Genomic DNA, 17,606 nt, shown 5'->3' with positions numbered 1-17,606 from the left:
AAGATGTTAGTTTATTGTTACTTAACGTGAGTGTTTTGGGGTTTACAACTTTCTTTGTTAAAATGAGCAATTTCTTTTGAGTTTTATACATGAAAACTCAAGAAATTGTTGTGTGTTTTTGTGAGTGAGCAGAGCAACAGGAGGGGGCGCCATACACCAAGCAGAGAGAATTAGAGAGAAAAGGTGAGGATGATGATGGGGGATTATCTAAAAAGAGATTTGAGAATAATATTTGTCTCTAGACATTTGCATTTGAGCTTCCAATAAAAGTCCTATAATTCAGGTATTGTACTTCCTGCATGAGTAGAAGTACCTGATATGTATATTAACACACAATCTGTGCTCATTCTTTTCCAAAGGTGTATATCTTACATCATTGCCCCAGAGTTACAGGAATGATGATGATGATGATGGTATTGAAGCTTAAAGAAACACCACGAGCTGACTTTCAGCATTGGATGTATTTCCTTTCCGTCCAGAGGCCCCTGCAGGTTCTCTGGCCGTGTCGGCGTCGGTCTCCAGCGTTGTGCGTTATCAGAGGTTAACCTTTGATCGGTTACACAATCCTGAATCATATCTGGTGGCACAAATCTCCTCTGATATGCGGACGGGGTGTGAAAGTCTTATCAAAACGCATTCCCGCTGCACGTCAGCTGCCCGGTGTGGAGCTGACATAGAAACATTTAGAGAGACCTTCTCATGAACACAACAACACAACAACACAACACAACAAAGTGTGACATGTGGACACATTGTGAATGAAGCCTAGTTTTCCTTTAACAGGCCTGAATGATGCCAAAAGCTCCACAGTCTGGAACATGTGGCTGCCCTTGTTGTGTCCATGGGATAAACTGTTGAATGCCCCGTGCAGTGCTTTCTGCCACCACAGGGGGGCGCTACAGCTGCATACCAAGTCATGGATAGCAGCATGTTGAGGTGGAGCATAAGGACTCTTTCTTTCTCTGCAGGAAGATGTTGACCAGCATGCAAGATGCGTCCTCAAAGTGTCAATGAGAGCAGTTTGTGGTGTTTTCAGGTCGACTGAGCCGGAGATGTCTCTTCACGGTCACATTAACCGCTTTGATTGCTGTGCTTCAGGGGACGTGAAGTCATCCTTAAGGGAACCCTTCATGTGTTTCATTAAGGTCCATATTAAGGTAATATCTCTTGTGTCATAAATAGCCTTCAGACGTCTGACAAGTGAACACAACGACAAACAATTGATTCTGAAATGGAATAAACGGCAGAAGAGAAACAAACATCCAGAGAAAATACATCACCTCAAGTCAAATGTTTAAAAAAAAAACAGCCCAAGCACAGCAGTCCAGGTCAGAGATGTTCATGAAGTGGTGTGACAGAACCAATGGATGGGACCAGGAATGTATTTGTACAGAAAGAGATGTAAACAAAGTTCTATTGGTGTAGAAGTGACATAACTGTCACTTAAACTGACGTCATTATATTTTATATTATAAGTCTCTAACTGCATCATTATCTTTAAGCGCTCGTCCTGTTCGGGTCGTGCAGGAGTGAAAGTCATTGTTCCTCTCGCCGACTGCAGCCATGTCGTGTTTGACTCGGCTGCTAGCTTGCTAGATAAATAGCTAAGTTAGCATCTACGGACATGAGGATTTCTTTCATTTTTTCAAGGAATACATGTGAAAAGAAAAGAAGAGGAAAGGATAATATTCAAATACAATTCTCGAACACTACATTCACTTCATAGCAGCTCAGATTATTACAGCATTTACATGCAAAGGTCACAGATTTGTCAGATGAACATTATTCTCCACAAAGGCTAATGTTGATTTAGCTAAATCGCTCCCCATGTTGTGATATGATGGACACAGTTATCGAACAATTCAATATTAAATAGCATGTAGGCTCTACAGGGTGATTATTTATGTTTTTCCCAAACGATAAACAGATGTGTCGGCACTTGTTACAACAGTTCATGGAGCTGGTATAATTCCCCTGGATTAAACTAAACGTTTACAACATCTGGCTCCGCCCCTGCTGCTGAAGTGCTTTGGGGATTGAAACGTGTTGACTGCAGGTACATGCTGCCCCCTGGTGGCAAACAATGAAACAAACGCAGTTTTGCATCTTGTTAGTTAAATTAAAAAAGGGCTTATCTTTAAAAGCTCATGTTTCTCATGATGTGGACATGAATCTGCATCACCTGAAGTCACTGCCCACGAACTAAGAAACGTTTTTTAAGAGCTGCTTTGATTAGAAAACATGTAATTCATCAAGACATTGAGAGAGGGCTCCTTCCAACGCTCATTAGCATCTGTTCCTCCTCCCACAGCTTCAGCACCACTTCTACAAAGGTGCAGCAGATTTTTCTGGCAAGCCGATCTGAGCAGACTGGAATTTTTTAGGAGGTCTTCAGGAGACAAGCGTCTCAGTGGAAAGCAACACATTAGTATGAACCTGAACGTGAATTTGTCCCTTTAACAGCTACCATTTTGACTGGAAATGCAGTCATCTAAATCTTTCAGAAAGTTCACGACGAGGTGAGAACCGTCACATTTACAGGTGCTGCTCGATTTCAAATGACGTCTCTGTCATCTGTTCAAACACACTGAACTAAAAGAGTCAATGTTCATAAACCGTGTTTGGTTTAGAGAGTCGAGAGCAGATGTGTTATGTGCACAGCTGCTTGACTTCATATGCAAATGAGCCAGAATGAAAGACATTAAACATTCACACACACAGGAGACGTGTTGTCACGTCGCACTATCACCAGGTTGGAACTGCAAAGTTCGACCAGAGGAAAGTTACAAGCAGAAGTCAATACCAGACAGTTATGTCTTGATTTTTAATTCTTATTACTAATTATTTACCAGTTATGAATCAGGCGAAGAGGCAGAAGTCCATAAGCTTGGATGCAAAATTGCAAGATAAGACAATCTGACACATGAGTTGGTTTACAACAAGGGATGAGATGACATGTAGGCTGACGGTGTGTCACGTATGATGCACATGAACATGCTGCTCTGCTTTCAGCCCAGGCATGATGTAACAATAACATACTGTACTGTATACTGCATCTATAGTGTGTGTGTGTGTGTGTGTGTGTGTGTGTGTGTGTGTGTGTGTGTTGTACGTAGGTGCAGAAGCACAGACACGCTCACAAACATTAGATTTAACTGCAAGCGTTCATAAGATGTCTTTTAATCGAGCAGATGAAAGAGCTGTAGCGTGAACTCTTCTTACAACTCAAGCTCTTTAATTTGCACTTTGATTAGAACATTTACAGGAATACAAAGTGTGTCTGATCCCATTAGGACACGATCAGAGTCTCTGGGTGATGAGTCACATCACCCGTATGAATCATCACGAGCGTCCAGCAACTTCTCACGTGACGACGTTCAGGTCAGCAAGGAGGAAGAAACGTTCAGTCATACAACCAACAACCCGAGCGTCACAAGTTATAACCAAACCTTTGCATCAGATCCGGTTCCTGATCACAAGAGTCAACTGGAATCACTTTGCTGAAACAATGCAAATAAAGTTATATATGTGCAAAAAAATAACTCATATTTGGCAAAAAAAAGATGAGCAAGGAAGCCGGTTGGATCTCTGTTTTCTCCCCATAGTTTCATGTTGAAGTGTCCTTGAGCAAGGCACTGAAGCCCCAGAGCTTCACAGCAGCACAAAGCTGCTTCATTACTGAGGATGATGACATGCAGAGAATAATCCTCACTGTGGGATTATGAAACGATTCTTTAAAAATATATATATCATTTCTATTTTTTAAGAATCTGCATCTCTATTTTTTTTTGGTCCTAATTTTTTTTGTTTCTTTTGGGGTCGTAATTATTATTATTTTTTGGTCCTAATTTTTATTTATTGTTATTTCTTGAGGTCCTAATTTCTTTTTTTTTTTTGGTTCAAATTTTTTATTTATTTTTTGGTTCTAATTTTTTGTGTGCTTCTTTTGGGGTCCTATTTTTAATTTTTTAAATTTTTTGGGGGGGTCCTAATTTCTTTTTTTATTGGTTCTAATTTTTATTGGAGGGGGGGGGGGTTCTTTTGGTCCTAATTTTATTTTATTTTTGTGGCGGGAATGGGCCTTCATAGCATCTCCCCCCGCGCCCCACCTGTAATACCTCGGCGCCCCACTAGAGGGTCGCGCCCCACAGTTTGAGAACCACTGCGTTAGTCCATTCCAGCACCATATCTGTCCTAATCCCGACGTCATGACTCTTCCTCATCCTTCCTTGCAGCTCTGCAGCGTCCAGGTGTTCGTGGCGGCGCTGCAACGTGAACCTTGTTCCTGCTCCGACGCCGACGAACCCAAATATTCAGAGAAATAAAGAAGATCGTACGGCAGCTGCAAAGCCTTCATCTCCACAATGGCGGCAGCCGCTGATTCTGTCGGCAGGAGGATCAGCCAAACCCGCACGCTTTGAAAAACCCTCAGGATTTAACCTGCAGGCCGTTTTCACGCAGCACTGGACGCTGATATGAACATGCGTTTGTGTTCGTCTGCTCACAGCAGCGGGTTTGGAGCTGAAGTGTCATGAAGGTTGAAGGTGAAATGGACAAATCTGAACGGGGGAATCATCGACACTGTTGAGATGAAATTACCTGCCCCCCCCCCCCCACTGTACAGGAGCTGATCCTGTCTGAATGCAGCTTATGATGTGGCACACAATGACACAACACACAACACACAACACACCAGAGGACCGTTTACCAGTGATGTCGCTGTGAGGATGAACTGAGCCTGGAAGCATCTGAACGTCAGCTCCAAGTGAACTTAATGAAACAACCATAACGCGATTATCTTGCATTTATAAGCCGATGGAGCTGCATTCACCTTTTGAATAAGTGTTTATTAGAGGAAAGGTGTTTCCTCACAATGCAACCTCAGCTAAACACTCTGCTTCAGTGTCCAAGTGAAGATATTCTGTCGCTAGAAAGTGAAAAGTATCTCTGGAATATCAGCTTTTCTGCTGCCCAGAAACAGTCCCGCTTCCATATTTATGACCATGAATTATTCATTGATCATAAAAAATCCCCTAGAATATCAAACACAGCACCAGTTGTTGCACAAGGCACCTTTTTGTTGCTCTTTATTTGCTCGTTTGACCTGAATATTGTCTCATTTACATGAGAGTCAGTATTCAAAGACTGGAGATGTTTAGACTGAGTCACAGCGACGCTTCAGCAAGTTGGTTCTTCTCCCGTCGGTCAGACCTGAGCATGTTTTCCTGAGAATGAACTCACCTTGGAGAGCCACATTAAGCTCAAAGTGCCATCAGCGAGACTCATTCAGACCGAATCACCGCGTGTGCTCGAGTGTGTGTACATGTTCATCATGAGGTCGCGGCTATAAATCGATGTCAGTCCTTTGTGGTGATCCTCCATTATCTCCTCCAGTTTCTGTCTCGAGAGAGAGAGAGAAAGGGAGAGAGAGAGAGAGAGAGAGAGAGAGAGAGAGAGAGAGAGAGAGAGAGAGAGAGAGAGACAGAGAGAGAGAGAGAGAGAGAGAGAGAGAGAGAGAGAGAAAGTTAATTACTGAGGCAAACTGGACTCTGATTGACAGGCGATGCAGACAAGTGGAAGAACTTAATCGACGTCTAGACAAAGTCTGAGTGCGACAAATAACTCACACAGATCAGACTGAGGGTGACTGGTTGTTACAGCGTTTCATTTGATATTTAAAACTGTTATTTTAACATTTGAAAGCTGTGGTGAGGCGTGAAGCCAAGTACATTTCATGTTCATCGACTGGAATCACAACTTCCTCTCATCACTAATGATTAAACTCATCGTGCAAAACATCCAGCAGGAGGAAGAGGGATCGCTGTTTGAGAGAGAAAGGTTGCATGTTGCCTTGTGGGAACTCTTCCTGTATTAAAAGTAAAGTGATTGCAGCAAACGTTCATATCGATATTAAAGCTGCATGAATCAAATGTTTGTGTCACGGGGCTGACGCTCTAAAGACAGATCCTGGAGGTTATTCTGACTTCTCCACAGAGGAAACATCTCTGTGGATGTGGACACGCAGAGGTTGCCGCCAGCGTCCTCCTGCAAGAGATGAATGCACCGCGTGTTGTGTTTGTGTGAACGCACACGTCTCAGTGATGAAGAGCTCAAGATGTCAGACAATAAGACTTCCTGCACGACAGAAGGGCAACGCGTCGCTCAGTGCCGAACGCCTGAAGGACAGGAAGCCGACAGCTGACAGCCGGGTTGTCAGAGTCCGTCTGATGCGTTGTGTCAGGACGTCCCGGCGTACGGCGGAGTCTCCCTCTGACATCATCATCATGATGATGATGATGGTGGTGATGCAACACGACACACCAGCCTGCTCTCGCTCTCAGCTTTGTAATCACACACTGATGTCAGAAATATCTGCTCGGAGACACACAAACTATGAAACTGTGCGATAGTTTGCTTCATAGTCCACCTCCACGGGGACGAGGGCCGTCATGCAATTTACAACATCCACACTATTGCAGGATCTAAAGAATAAATATAAGAATGTCAGGCAAATTCATCTTTTTTAACTTTGTAAATTGTTTGTTTTGTCTCTTTTTAGGGAAACAAATTACAGTCAAAGTCAAGTGCATTATTGTACGATTATGTGCATAATTAACATTTCAATCAGTCTGCAGTCCTAAGTGGTGGATATTTTTAAATTGTGCCAGAATTTTATGTTTTTTTATGTCGCCTAAACCTAAATCTAATTCCCTGAGAACATGAAAGTTGATTTATTTTGACCCGGCGTCCGTCACACGTCCCAATCCGCCTCATCACAGCTCCATATGGAGCGCCAGTATTGACGAGTTGGGAGTGAAAATGTTTGGTTATGAAATCGGAGGGAAATAAACCAACGCACACTAGCTGTGTATTGTCTATTTTAACAATGGCTTTGTTTCCTGTTCTTCTCCTTCTGTTGATTCAACATGTTTTCCATCAACAGAGGACGAGACGAGGAAGTTAAACGAATAGAAAGTAGAGAGATAAAGAGAGATCGCTTATATATACACTGCATTATTCAAAATCCCAGCACACACACACACACACAGACACACACACACACACACACACACACACACACACACACACACAGACACACACACACACACAAACACAGCTGCCCCTGGTGCTCTGAACATGGCATAATGTCATCTGACTACCTTTGTTTTTCACTTCCTCTATCTGTCCTCTCTCCTCGTCTTCATCTCCCTCCCTAACTCTTCGCTGTATCACGCTACATAAACATGATTTTCATATCTTTATGTAACAGAAATCCCTTCAAAGCTGCTGACTAACTGATGGCTGTGTGTGAAGCAGCGAACCAACAGGCACAAAATGGTCGCCATCTTTCACTTCAGGCTCATTAACTGCAGCGAGCTAACGGCTAGCTAGCATTTTTCTGTGCTAGAACATTTTTACTGTTGTGGCAAAAGTAAAGTAAGTAAAACTCACATTTTACAGTCAATTGTTGAGTCAGTCAAGATTGTTTAGATTTCAGTGTTGACAGACAACTTTTTGGCTTGAGCTGATTTAGATGTTTGTTTTTTTACTCATAGCTAACCCTCGCTAACCGAGCAACTAGCTTAGCGTCTTGCCTTCAGTCTGCGTGTCGTGACGTCAGAGTCTCTGCTAGTCAGAGGCGGTGATAGCAGTTACATTTTACTCTGTTACACAAACTAGTAACCGATTTGAGGAAGTTATAAGAGTATTGTTAAGGATCCGTTAACTCCGTGTGGGGCGCGACCCTCTAGTGGGGCGCGGAGGTATTACAGCTGGGGAGATGCAGACTCTGAAAACAAATTTACATTTTTTTTATGTTTGTAAGAATCCTTTCATAATCCCACAGTGAGGATTATTCTCTGCATGTCATCATCCTCAGTAATGAAGCAGCTTTGTGCTGCTGTGAAGCTCTGGGGCTTCAGTGCCTTGCTCAAGGACACTTCAACATGAAAACATGGATCCAACCGGCTTCCTTGCTCATCTTTTTTTTTTTTTTTTTGCCAAATATGAGTTATTTTTTTGCACATATATAACTTTATTTTATATTGTTTTAACATAAACTGTGGGGCGTGTAGGAGATACTATGAAGGCCCATTTGTGTCACAAAAAAATAAAATTAGAACCAAAAAAAAATAAAATTAGGACCCAAAAAAAAAAAGAAGAAAAAAAATTAGGACCCTCCCCCCCGAAAAAAAAATAAAAATAAAAATTAGGAGGAAAAAATAAATAAATAAAAAATAAATATATTTGGCTGCCATCTTGAAATGTGCAGAAAACAAACACGCAGAGGGAATAATGGGAATAACGGGAATAAAGGGAATAACGGGAATAAAGGGAATAACGGGAATAACGGCCGGCCGTCTCCACGTCCCCCTCACAGGGTCACGTGTCGCAGGAGACGGTCTCACGTGCAACGTGAACGTCCTCGGCACAAATGACCCGTATGCTCTCGCGCCGTGACGGCAACGAGCTTCCGCTGAATGTGAAGCGACGGTGACGCGGCTTCAGCGTGACGTCACGCGCGTCCTCACACGCGCCAAACCACGAAGCCGAGGACGGACTGTCAGCTGTGTGAGGGCACGTCTGCACCTATCTGTCTGTAGAATGTGGAGCCTGTGTAGGAAAACACACAAGCTGTGTGTGTGTGTGTGTGTGTGTGTGTGGGTGTGTGTGTGTGTGTGTGTGTGTGTGTGTGTGATTGAGTGTAAGCAGACAGACATGACTGAGGGGAATACTAAACAGGGCGTCTCGCAGCACCGTGACCGACAGAGGAAGATGAAGATGAAGACGGGGATGAACATGGCCAGAGGACGACCAGGAGGTCGATGCCTCCAACGCCAACGTTACACAACTATTTAGCTCTCTGAAATAAAGTCACAACAGTGGAATTGTTACGAGAAACCTTGAGCTTTGTGTGTATATTTCTGTTTTTAAAATGGAGTAAATTGTTTGAATGTTTTGAAAATCAGCCAATGAAATCACGTTGTGTTGCAGTGACGAGTTTGTCTGGTTGTGTACTTCATTTGATGTTAATGTTTGAGGTGTTGATGTGGACATGTGTAAATACCACAAAGGCCACAAATGGTCGTGTTGGAAGTACAGAAGTACGTGTCAAGAAGTACCGAAACTAATAAGTTATCATACAAATATTTCATAAGAAGATGATGATGAAATTCGACAGATACAATATTTGATCAAAGCTCTCTAAATCTCAGCCGAAACCACAAACTGCGAGCAACATAACATCTTTATGTTATGTAACATAACATTATGTAACATAACATTATGTAACATAACATAACTCAACACAATAACTGTCAGACTCTAAGATTCTGGCAGCTACAGATCATAAAGATATGAGGATGAAGTGAACATAGAAAACAACAACTTCATCCACACATTCTGCCAAAATCAACACAAAACGAAAGTTAATTTAAAGTCATTTCCATCAGAGTTAGTCAGACGTATGGATCATTACAATAAAGCAGATTTAATGACAGCTGTCATGGGCTCGTACCAGACAGGTGGAAGCTCATCTCCCAGAATCCTCTGGGGGCATGAATGCACTCCTCCAAGCCGTCTCTCCATTACATTAAAGTATGTTGCTGTGTGCTTTGCCTCCAGACCTGCAGACCTCTACGAGGCTCTGCAGGGTTGCGTAATCCCTCTGGCGTCTTTTAACTCGATCCTCCCGCGTTGACACGCCTCCTGATGAGGTCATTAGGACCGGTACGTTTTATGGCGTGTTGGATCATTTCAGGTCCAGAACAAACGCTGCTGCTTGTAATCAACAAGGTCCCACCGGACCAACTCCTCCTCAAACTACTGGAAGATTCCTCTGCTCCTAAACCATCACATCAGACCTGTGGAGGACCAGAAGCTTGTGTGTGTGTGTGTGTGTGTGTGTGTGTGTGTGTGTGTGTGTGTGTGTGTGTGTGTGTGTGTTGAACATGCTCGCCATTCTTTTACGATGCTTCAGTCAACAGTTAAATTGCATCATTTACTTCCCGACATTGAACAGAAAACCGATGAAAACACACCCACAAGCCCACACACACACACACACACAGACACACACACAGACACACACACACACACACAGACACACACACAGACACACACACACACACAGAGGGAAATAAACAAATCAATTTAGTCTGAAAACATCGGCAACAAATGACGTTAAAATCAGTTCAGAGCTCTTTTCCCGATAAGCATCTTTTCTATTCTGCTGGTTTCATAATCCCCACAAATAACAACATAATCAATGTCTGGAGTTCGATCAAGACGTTTTCATTTAGATGCAAATTGCTAAGAAGCAGAAGGAAATAAAGCCCAGAGGAAAGACTTACATCTCAGAGACGACGCCCACGGCTAACAATCAGAAGAAAAAAGATGGAGGGCCAAATGATGAATCATTCTTTCTTAAACTGGACTTTAAATCATGTTTAGATAAGAAGATGAATGAGCTGCAAGAGGAAGAGGAAGAAGAAGAGAGGGATGGAGAAAGAAATGACAGAGAAGAAGAAATGGAGAAGAAGAGAAAGAGACAACAGACAGAGAAGAAAATACAAGAAGCGAACAGGAAGAACAGATTCATGTCCTTTTAAAATGTCTGCAAGTTCTGCAGAAGACAGAAACAACATAATGTGGAGAACACAACAAAACGCATGATGTTTGTTGTTGGACAACGTTTAAAGTAACCGAGAGAGAGACAACAACAACAACAACAACACATCTTCCTCCTGCAGTAGTTCATGCTCGTCTTGTTGTTTTACCGCCGCTGAGCTGCTTCCTTTGTCTTTTATTGTCTGACACCAGAGCTGCAACTCAGCGGGAGGAAACAGCAGGAAGACGAGAAGCTGCAGAAGATAATATGGAAACATAAATGAATCAGAGGAAAGAGACGAATTAATTATCTCACTTCCTGAAAAGAATAAAATAAACACACAGCAACTGTTGCTTCAAGTGTCTACTTCTCCTTCATCCATACATCTTGTCATTTAACCTCATTTTAAATTGTTGTAACACTCCCACTGTGCTAAAAATATGTATTTGTCATTTGACAAATCTGATTAGTCTTTTGCGTCACCTTGGTGAAAAGACAAAAGATGACACAAATAATAAACAAAAGCAAATATAGTAAACACAAATAAGCTGGATGACATGGGAGGGAATGTATTGACAAGGTGAATGTTCAATAAACTAAAACAGGAAATGCAAATGATGAGGAGGCGGCGCCGAGGTTAACTCAGGGGAGCGAGGACGACGGACAGGAAATTAAAAGGTGGACGATCGTGTTGGGAGAGATGAGATGTGGAAAAGCTCCTCCAGATAAGCTGAGAGGAGGTTTGTTATCGCTTCAGGGCAATAAGAAAAGTCCACCACATTTATTGTCTCTGCGGAGGATTTAGTTCACGCCGGCCTGTTGGAAGACATATTTTTTAATTTCAGCACCTTATCACACGTTTAATAGCAGCGGCCTTTTCAGCCGACTCTGGTTTAATCACAAAGTTATGGCTATTTTATAATTATTTATTTTTCGAGACAGAAGCTAAGCTAACGGCTTTCAACCAGGAGGCAGATGTCTATGGACGAAAGTCTTATTATTAGTAACATTTTTTTTAAGTCATGACAAATAAATGACAAGAAAAAAAGTCAACGAAAAAAAAAAAATATGACAAGAAAAAAAAAAGTTAAAAAAAAAAGTCATGACAAAAAAAAATTAGGACAAAAAAAAAAAGTCGACAAAAAAAAAAAAATTAAAGTGATGACAAAAAAATTAGGACAAGAAAAAAAGTCAACGAAAAAAAAAAATATGACAAGAAAAAAAAAGTTAAAAAAAAAGTCATGACAAAAAAAAATTAGGACAAAAAAAAAAGTCGACAAAAAAAAAAAAATTAAAGTGATGACAAAAAAATTAGGACAAGAAAAAAAGTCAACGAAAAAAAAAAATATGACAAGAAAAAAAAAGTTAAAAAAAAAGTCATGACAAAAAAAAATTAGGACAAAAAAAAGTCGACAAAAAAAAAAAAATTTAAAGTCATGACAAAAAAATTGGGTCAAGGAAAAAAAGTTTAAAAAAAAGTCGACAAAAAAAAAAATATGACAAGAAAAAAAAAGTTTAAAAAAAAGTCATGACAAAAAAAAATTAGGACAAAAAAAAGTCGACAAAAAAAAAAAAAATTAAAGTCATGACAAAAAAATTAAGACAAGAAAAAAAAGTCATGAAAAAAAAAACATGACAAGAAAAAAAAAAGTTGACAAAAAAAAGTTAAAAAAAAATCCTTATTTAATCACAAAAAAAAATTGAAATCGTGAGATCATGTTGAAATCATGTTTTTCTGTTTTGGACGTTTATTGTAATGTGGTCACTTCCCCCCTGTGAGATGTGACTCACGTCCTCTCTGCTCATGACTTCTGGGGATGAAGTCGGGCAGCAGTTTTCTCTCCGGGCTGCGACGCTTCACCTCGCCGCCGCGCTGCAAACACACACACTGCGAACACACACACTGCGAACACACACAGTGCGAACACACACACTGCGAACACACACACTGCGAACACACACACTGCGTGGTTTCTCCGGCAGAACCTGATTACCATGTTCCACCGCGGAGCACCAGGGAGGTGCGATGGCGCCAATTAAACCCGCTCTCCTCTCCCTCGTGCTAAAGCGACGCTCGGTCAACAGAAAACAATTACTCGCCGCTCACATGGGAGCGTCTAGAAGCAAAGCATATTAATAACTGCAATATGAATTAAGAGACGCAATAACAAAAGCGACATTACTCTGTTGCATCATAGCCCCAGATTTTCATTTATTCTTCAGAGTGACATTTACCGCTAAGTGTTCATGCAGCAAGTCACTTGCATGTGATATTTCTGTGTGTGTGCGTGTGTGTGTGTGTGTGTGTGTGTGTGTGTGTGTGTGTGTGTGTGTGTGTGTGTGTGTGTGTGTGTGTGTGTGTGTGTAGAAGAACCGGGCTTCAAGATGAAGACTGTTTTCTAGCCGAAGAAGGAACCGAGTGTTTTCCTCCGAGCGACTGGGGCTAATTGGCTGCTTCTGTTTTTCACATTAGTCCAATTTCCAAGCCAATTACGTGGGTGAGACTTTGTTTTGCAACACTTCTAATGTGTAATTTCACTGATGACGCTGCAGGTGAAGTTGCTTCTGGAGAACAGATTCACTGTCTCACTATAATCCATGTTTTAGATGGATTATTGACAGTGATAACGTCTCTGTTATCTAACACACTTTCCACCACAAAGCGTCTAAACGACAGAGGACGACTCGGTGCACAGTTACAACATGTGTGTTGCTTTACAACACGCTGCGTTAGCGTTAGCAGGACTGTGATGACATCACTTCTTGTTTTAAGGGCTGTGTGCAGTCTTTGAGAAACACAGCAGCAGCTCCATTAACAGCAACGCTAATATCTGTTGAGCTAACACGTAAAAAAAATGACAAGAAAAAAAGTCAACATAAAAAAATGATGACAAGAAAAAAAGTTAAAAAAAGAAAATATGACAAGAAAAAAAAATTGACATAAAAAAATATGACAAGAAAAAAAAGTCAAAAAAAATGTCATGACAAAAAAAAAAGAAAATTATGACAACATTTTAAAAAAAAGTCATGACAAAAAAATGATGACAAGAAAAAAAAAGTTAAAAAAAAAAATGTCATGACAAAAAAAAAATTATGACAACATTTAAAAAAAAAGTCATGACAAAAAAATTAGGACAAGAAAAAAAGTCAAAAAAAAATTTAACAAAAAAAGTTGACCAAAAAAAACTTTTTTTTAAAAGTCATGACGAAAAAATTAGGACAAGAAAAAAAAGTCATGACAAAAAAAACATGACAAGAAAAAAAAAGTTGACTAAAAAAAAAAGTAATGACAAAAAATAGTTAAAAAAAATCCTAATAGTGTCACAAAAAGAAATTGAAATTCCGAGATAAAAAGTGTAATTCATGAGACAGTGAGGTTGCATGTTGATGGCGGAGCCTGCGGCCCGCAGCAGCTAGAGTTGAACACACCAGGCCTCTTATCCAGCGAGCAGGATTTGAACATGCAGCTTGAAGGTTCTTGGAAAACCTTCTTAGTGCATTTTAGTGCACGTGAGTGCGGCTCACTCGCTCTGCTGTTCGCCTGAATCCTGATACAGCAGATAACGCCATCGCGTAGCGTCGTCTCTCGAGCGCAGCCGCGACCCTCCTGCAAGCCGCCAGCGTGTCAAGAGCCATGCGGAGGCGCTGGAAATGCTCAGGGTCGTATCTGCAGCATCTCAAATGGCTTCGTACGAGCGATGAGAGAACATACTGCACATTGATGTATTGTTATTATCGCCCAATGCCGCAAGTCCTCAAAGGACGGATGCCTGTGTAGGGAACACTCTGTCACAGTGTGTGTGTGTGTGTGTGTGTGTGTGTGACGGTGAAGACACAACGTGTTCTGTCTCTCGTCTCTTCTTTGTGTCGTTTCAGTTAGTTAGATCAATTTATTGTCGTCCTTTTTCCCGCTCAATGTCTCCCTGTCTGCTGAAACCTGACCGTTGTGTACTTTGTGTGTAACAGGTGGCAAGATTCACAGCCGTCCGTAAAAACAACTCATAACAAATAACAACAGCGTCAGATTGATGTGGCGAATAATAGTTTGACAGCAATAAAGCAGCTCCATAAACCTGAGCAAAAAACTCCACATCCTCCCGGGTTGCCGGGCAGAACAGTCCACAACGATGCGTCTGAATGCGACTGAATACTGTTTGTTGATTGGATGCACGAGCGACCACGGTCCAACATCCCATCCCTGATCGTTAAAGGCTTCTGAGAACATGAGAAACAACTGGAACTAAGCTCATGGAGGAGCAGCAGCGAGCGTTACATATTCTGTCTGCTTTCCTGAAGCACAACAAGGTTAAGACGCTCGCCTCTGTTCATCCATCATCCTGCAGACATCCGGCATGCTGCATCGCCGGCCTGGACGCACTAACACGTTGATTAATGGCCGTGGTGCGTGCGGTCCAGGTTCGTCTTCTTCGCCTTCTTTCCCATCCTCCATCTGCCGGTTACAATCGCCTCAATATGAAGGAAATGCACCTGTACAGGAAAGTGAAGCGGTGAGGAAGCCGAGGGAGAGGAAGAGGCTCTCGCTCACCGGCAACACAAACACGCTCTTTTTACACAGCGTTTCATTTGCTTACTTTCTGTTTGCACAAGGACTTCTGGTGAGAAAAGACGCATTATGTGCAATATTATGACCGATAAATACTCTGTCAGTACACAGCAGAGCAGGCTATTCTGTGCTGAATCTATCTAACGGCTACAGCAGGTTTTCTTCTCATCTCTGCTCATACGCAATAAAATAAAATGCAGAAAGAATAGATGGTGAAGGTTGCAGGTTGCCATGACAATCATGTTGAAGGAGAGATGCAGCAAAACGTTGCTGTCGGGCAAAAGCCGAGTCCATCAATTCTTTATTTTAAAATAATTGAACACGAGGTTGTCGGTGTTGCGTGTTGCGTGTGTAATATCAACAGTTTACCATCAAATGCAGAGACGCATGTTTTTCATGGATCATCCCTCAGCCGATGAATACGTCATGACAAAAAAATGATGACGAGAAAAAAAAGTCGACAAAAAAAACTGAGGATGTAGACAAGGACGAGGACGAGGACGTAGACGAGGATGGAGATGAGGACGAGGAAGAAGACGAGGAAGTAGACAAGGACGTGGACGTAGACGAGGACGTAGACGTGGACGTAGATGTGGACAAGGACGTGGACGAGGAAGTAGACGAGGAAGAGGATGAGGAAGTAGACAAGGACGTAGACGAGGACGTGGACGTAGAAGAGGACGAGGACGTAGACGAGGACGTAGACGAGGAAGAGGATGAGGAAGTAGACAAGGACGTAGAAGAGGACGAGGACGTAGACGAGGAAGTAGACGAGGAAGAGGATGAGGAAGTAGACAAGGACGTAGACGAGGACGTGGACGTAGAAGAGGACGAGGACGTAGACGAGGACGTAGACGAGGACGATGACGTAGACGTAGACGAGGACGAGGACGAAGACGAGGACGTAGACGAGGACGTAGACGAGGACGAGGACGTCGACGTCGACGAGGACGTCGACGAGGACGAGGACGTAGACGAGGACGTAGACGAGGACGAGGACGTAGACGAGGACGTAGACGAGGACGAGGACGTAGACGAGGACGTAGACGAGGACGTAGACGAGGACGTAGACGAGGACGAGGACGTAGACGAGGACGTAGACGAGGACGAGGACGTAGACGAGGACGTAGACGAGGACGTAGACGAGGACGAGGACGTAGACGAGGACGTAGACGAGGACGAGGACGTAGACGAGGACGAGGACGTAGACGAGGACGTAGACGAGGACGTAGACGAGGACGTCGACGAGGACGAGGATGTAGACGTGGACGAGGACGTAGACGAGGACGTAGACGAGGACGAGCACGAGGACGTAGACGAGGACGAGGACGTAGACGAGGATGTAGACGTAGACGAGGACGAGGACGTAGACGAGGACGAGGACGTAGACGAGGACGTCGACGAGGATGTAGACGTAGACGAGGACGAGGACGTAGACGTAGACGAGGACGAGGACGAGGACGAGGACGTAGACGAGGACGTCGACGAGGACGTTGACGAGGATGTAGACGTGGACGAGGACGTAGACGAGGACGAGGACGAGGATGTAGACGAGGACGAGGACGAGGACGAGGATGTAGACGTGGACGAGGACGTAGACGAGGACGAGGACGTAGACGAGGATGGAGACGAGGATGTGGACGAGGACGTAGACGAGGACGAGGACGTGGACGTAGACGAGGACGTAGACGAGGACGAGGACGTGGACGTAGACGAGGACGTAGACGAGGACGAGGACGTGGACGTAGACGAGGACGTAGACGAGGACGGAGACGAGGACGTAGACGAGGACGAGGACGTAGACGAGGACGTAGACGAGGACGAGGATGGAGACGAGGACGTAGACGAGGACGTGGACGTAGACGAGGACGAGGACGAGGACGTAGACGAGGACGAGGACGAGGACGTAGACGAGGACGAGGACGGAGACGAGGACGAGGACGGAGACGAGGACGAGGATGGAGACGAGGACGTAGACGAGGACAAAAGAGTGAATGTACTGACGTTCCCTTAAAATAAACTTTTATTGTAAAATCGATGGAGACGAGTTCAGGACCTTCGTGTGACTTCAGTCCTCGTGCGTTGCTCGGGCGTCTCTCAGGTGACTGACTCCAGCTCTCCCCAGCAGCAGCAGGCAGAACGCTGCCGTCATGGCGGCGTACGCTCTGAACACCGTCTGCAGCGCCGTCCAGAAGTCAGGGTGAGAAACCACCGACTGTCGCTTCCCAAAGTGAGCGTAGACCAGCAGACGTATCTCTGCAGTCCGGTGGCCCTGCAGCCAGCAGTAGTACACACCTGGTAAACAACAGGAGTACACACCTGGTAAACAACAGGAGTACACACCTGGTAAACAACAGGAGTACACACCTGGTAAACAACAGGAGTACACACCTGGTAAACAACAGGAGTACACACCTGGTAAACAACAGGAGT

The 17,606-nt window shown here is 43.3% G+C and overlaps 1 protein-coding gene across 4 annotated transcripts in view; it reads right to left on the bottom strand.

The window, feature by feature from the left end:
- Nucleotides 1–17,178: 17,178 nt before the first annotated feature.
- Nucleotides 17,179–17,606, bottom strand: part of LOC137799853 (Ig-like V-type domain-containing protein FAM187A) — a 6,455-nt gene continuing 6,027 nt past the window's right edge. The window contains exon 5 of one of the 4 annotated variants that reach the window (XM_068596706.1): nt 17,179–17,468. In XM_068596706.1, coding sequence (XP_068452807.1) covers nt 17,242–17,468 — 227 coding nt within the window. In that variant the 3' untranslated portion in view covers nt 17,179–17,241. Of the gene's footprint in view, nt 17,517–17,606 lie in introns of all 4 variants that reach the window. The other 3 variants (XR_011079458.1, XR_011079460.1, XR_011079459.1) reach the window with 3 other exon arrangements.

The sequence above is a fragment of the Clinocottus analis genome, unplaced genomic scaffold, assembly GCF_023055335.1.
Source record: "Clinocottus analis isolate CAN_PGR_092001 unplaced genomic scaffold, fCliAna1.0.p SCAF_39, whole genome shotgun sequence".
NCBI classification, from domain to species: Eukaryota; Metazoa; Chordata; class Actinopteri; order Perciformes; family Cottidae; genus Clinocottus; species Clinocottus analis.
The sequence above is the reverse complement of the archived record's forward strand: the minus strand, read 5'-3'. Positions and strand labels throughout refer to the sequence as shown.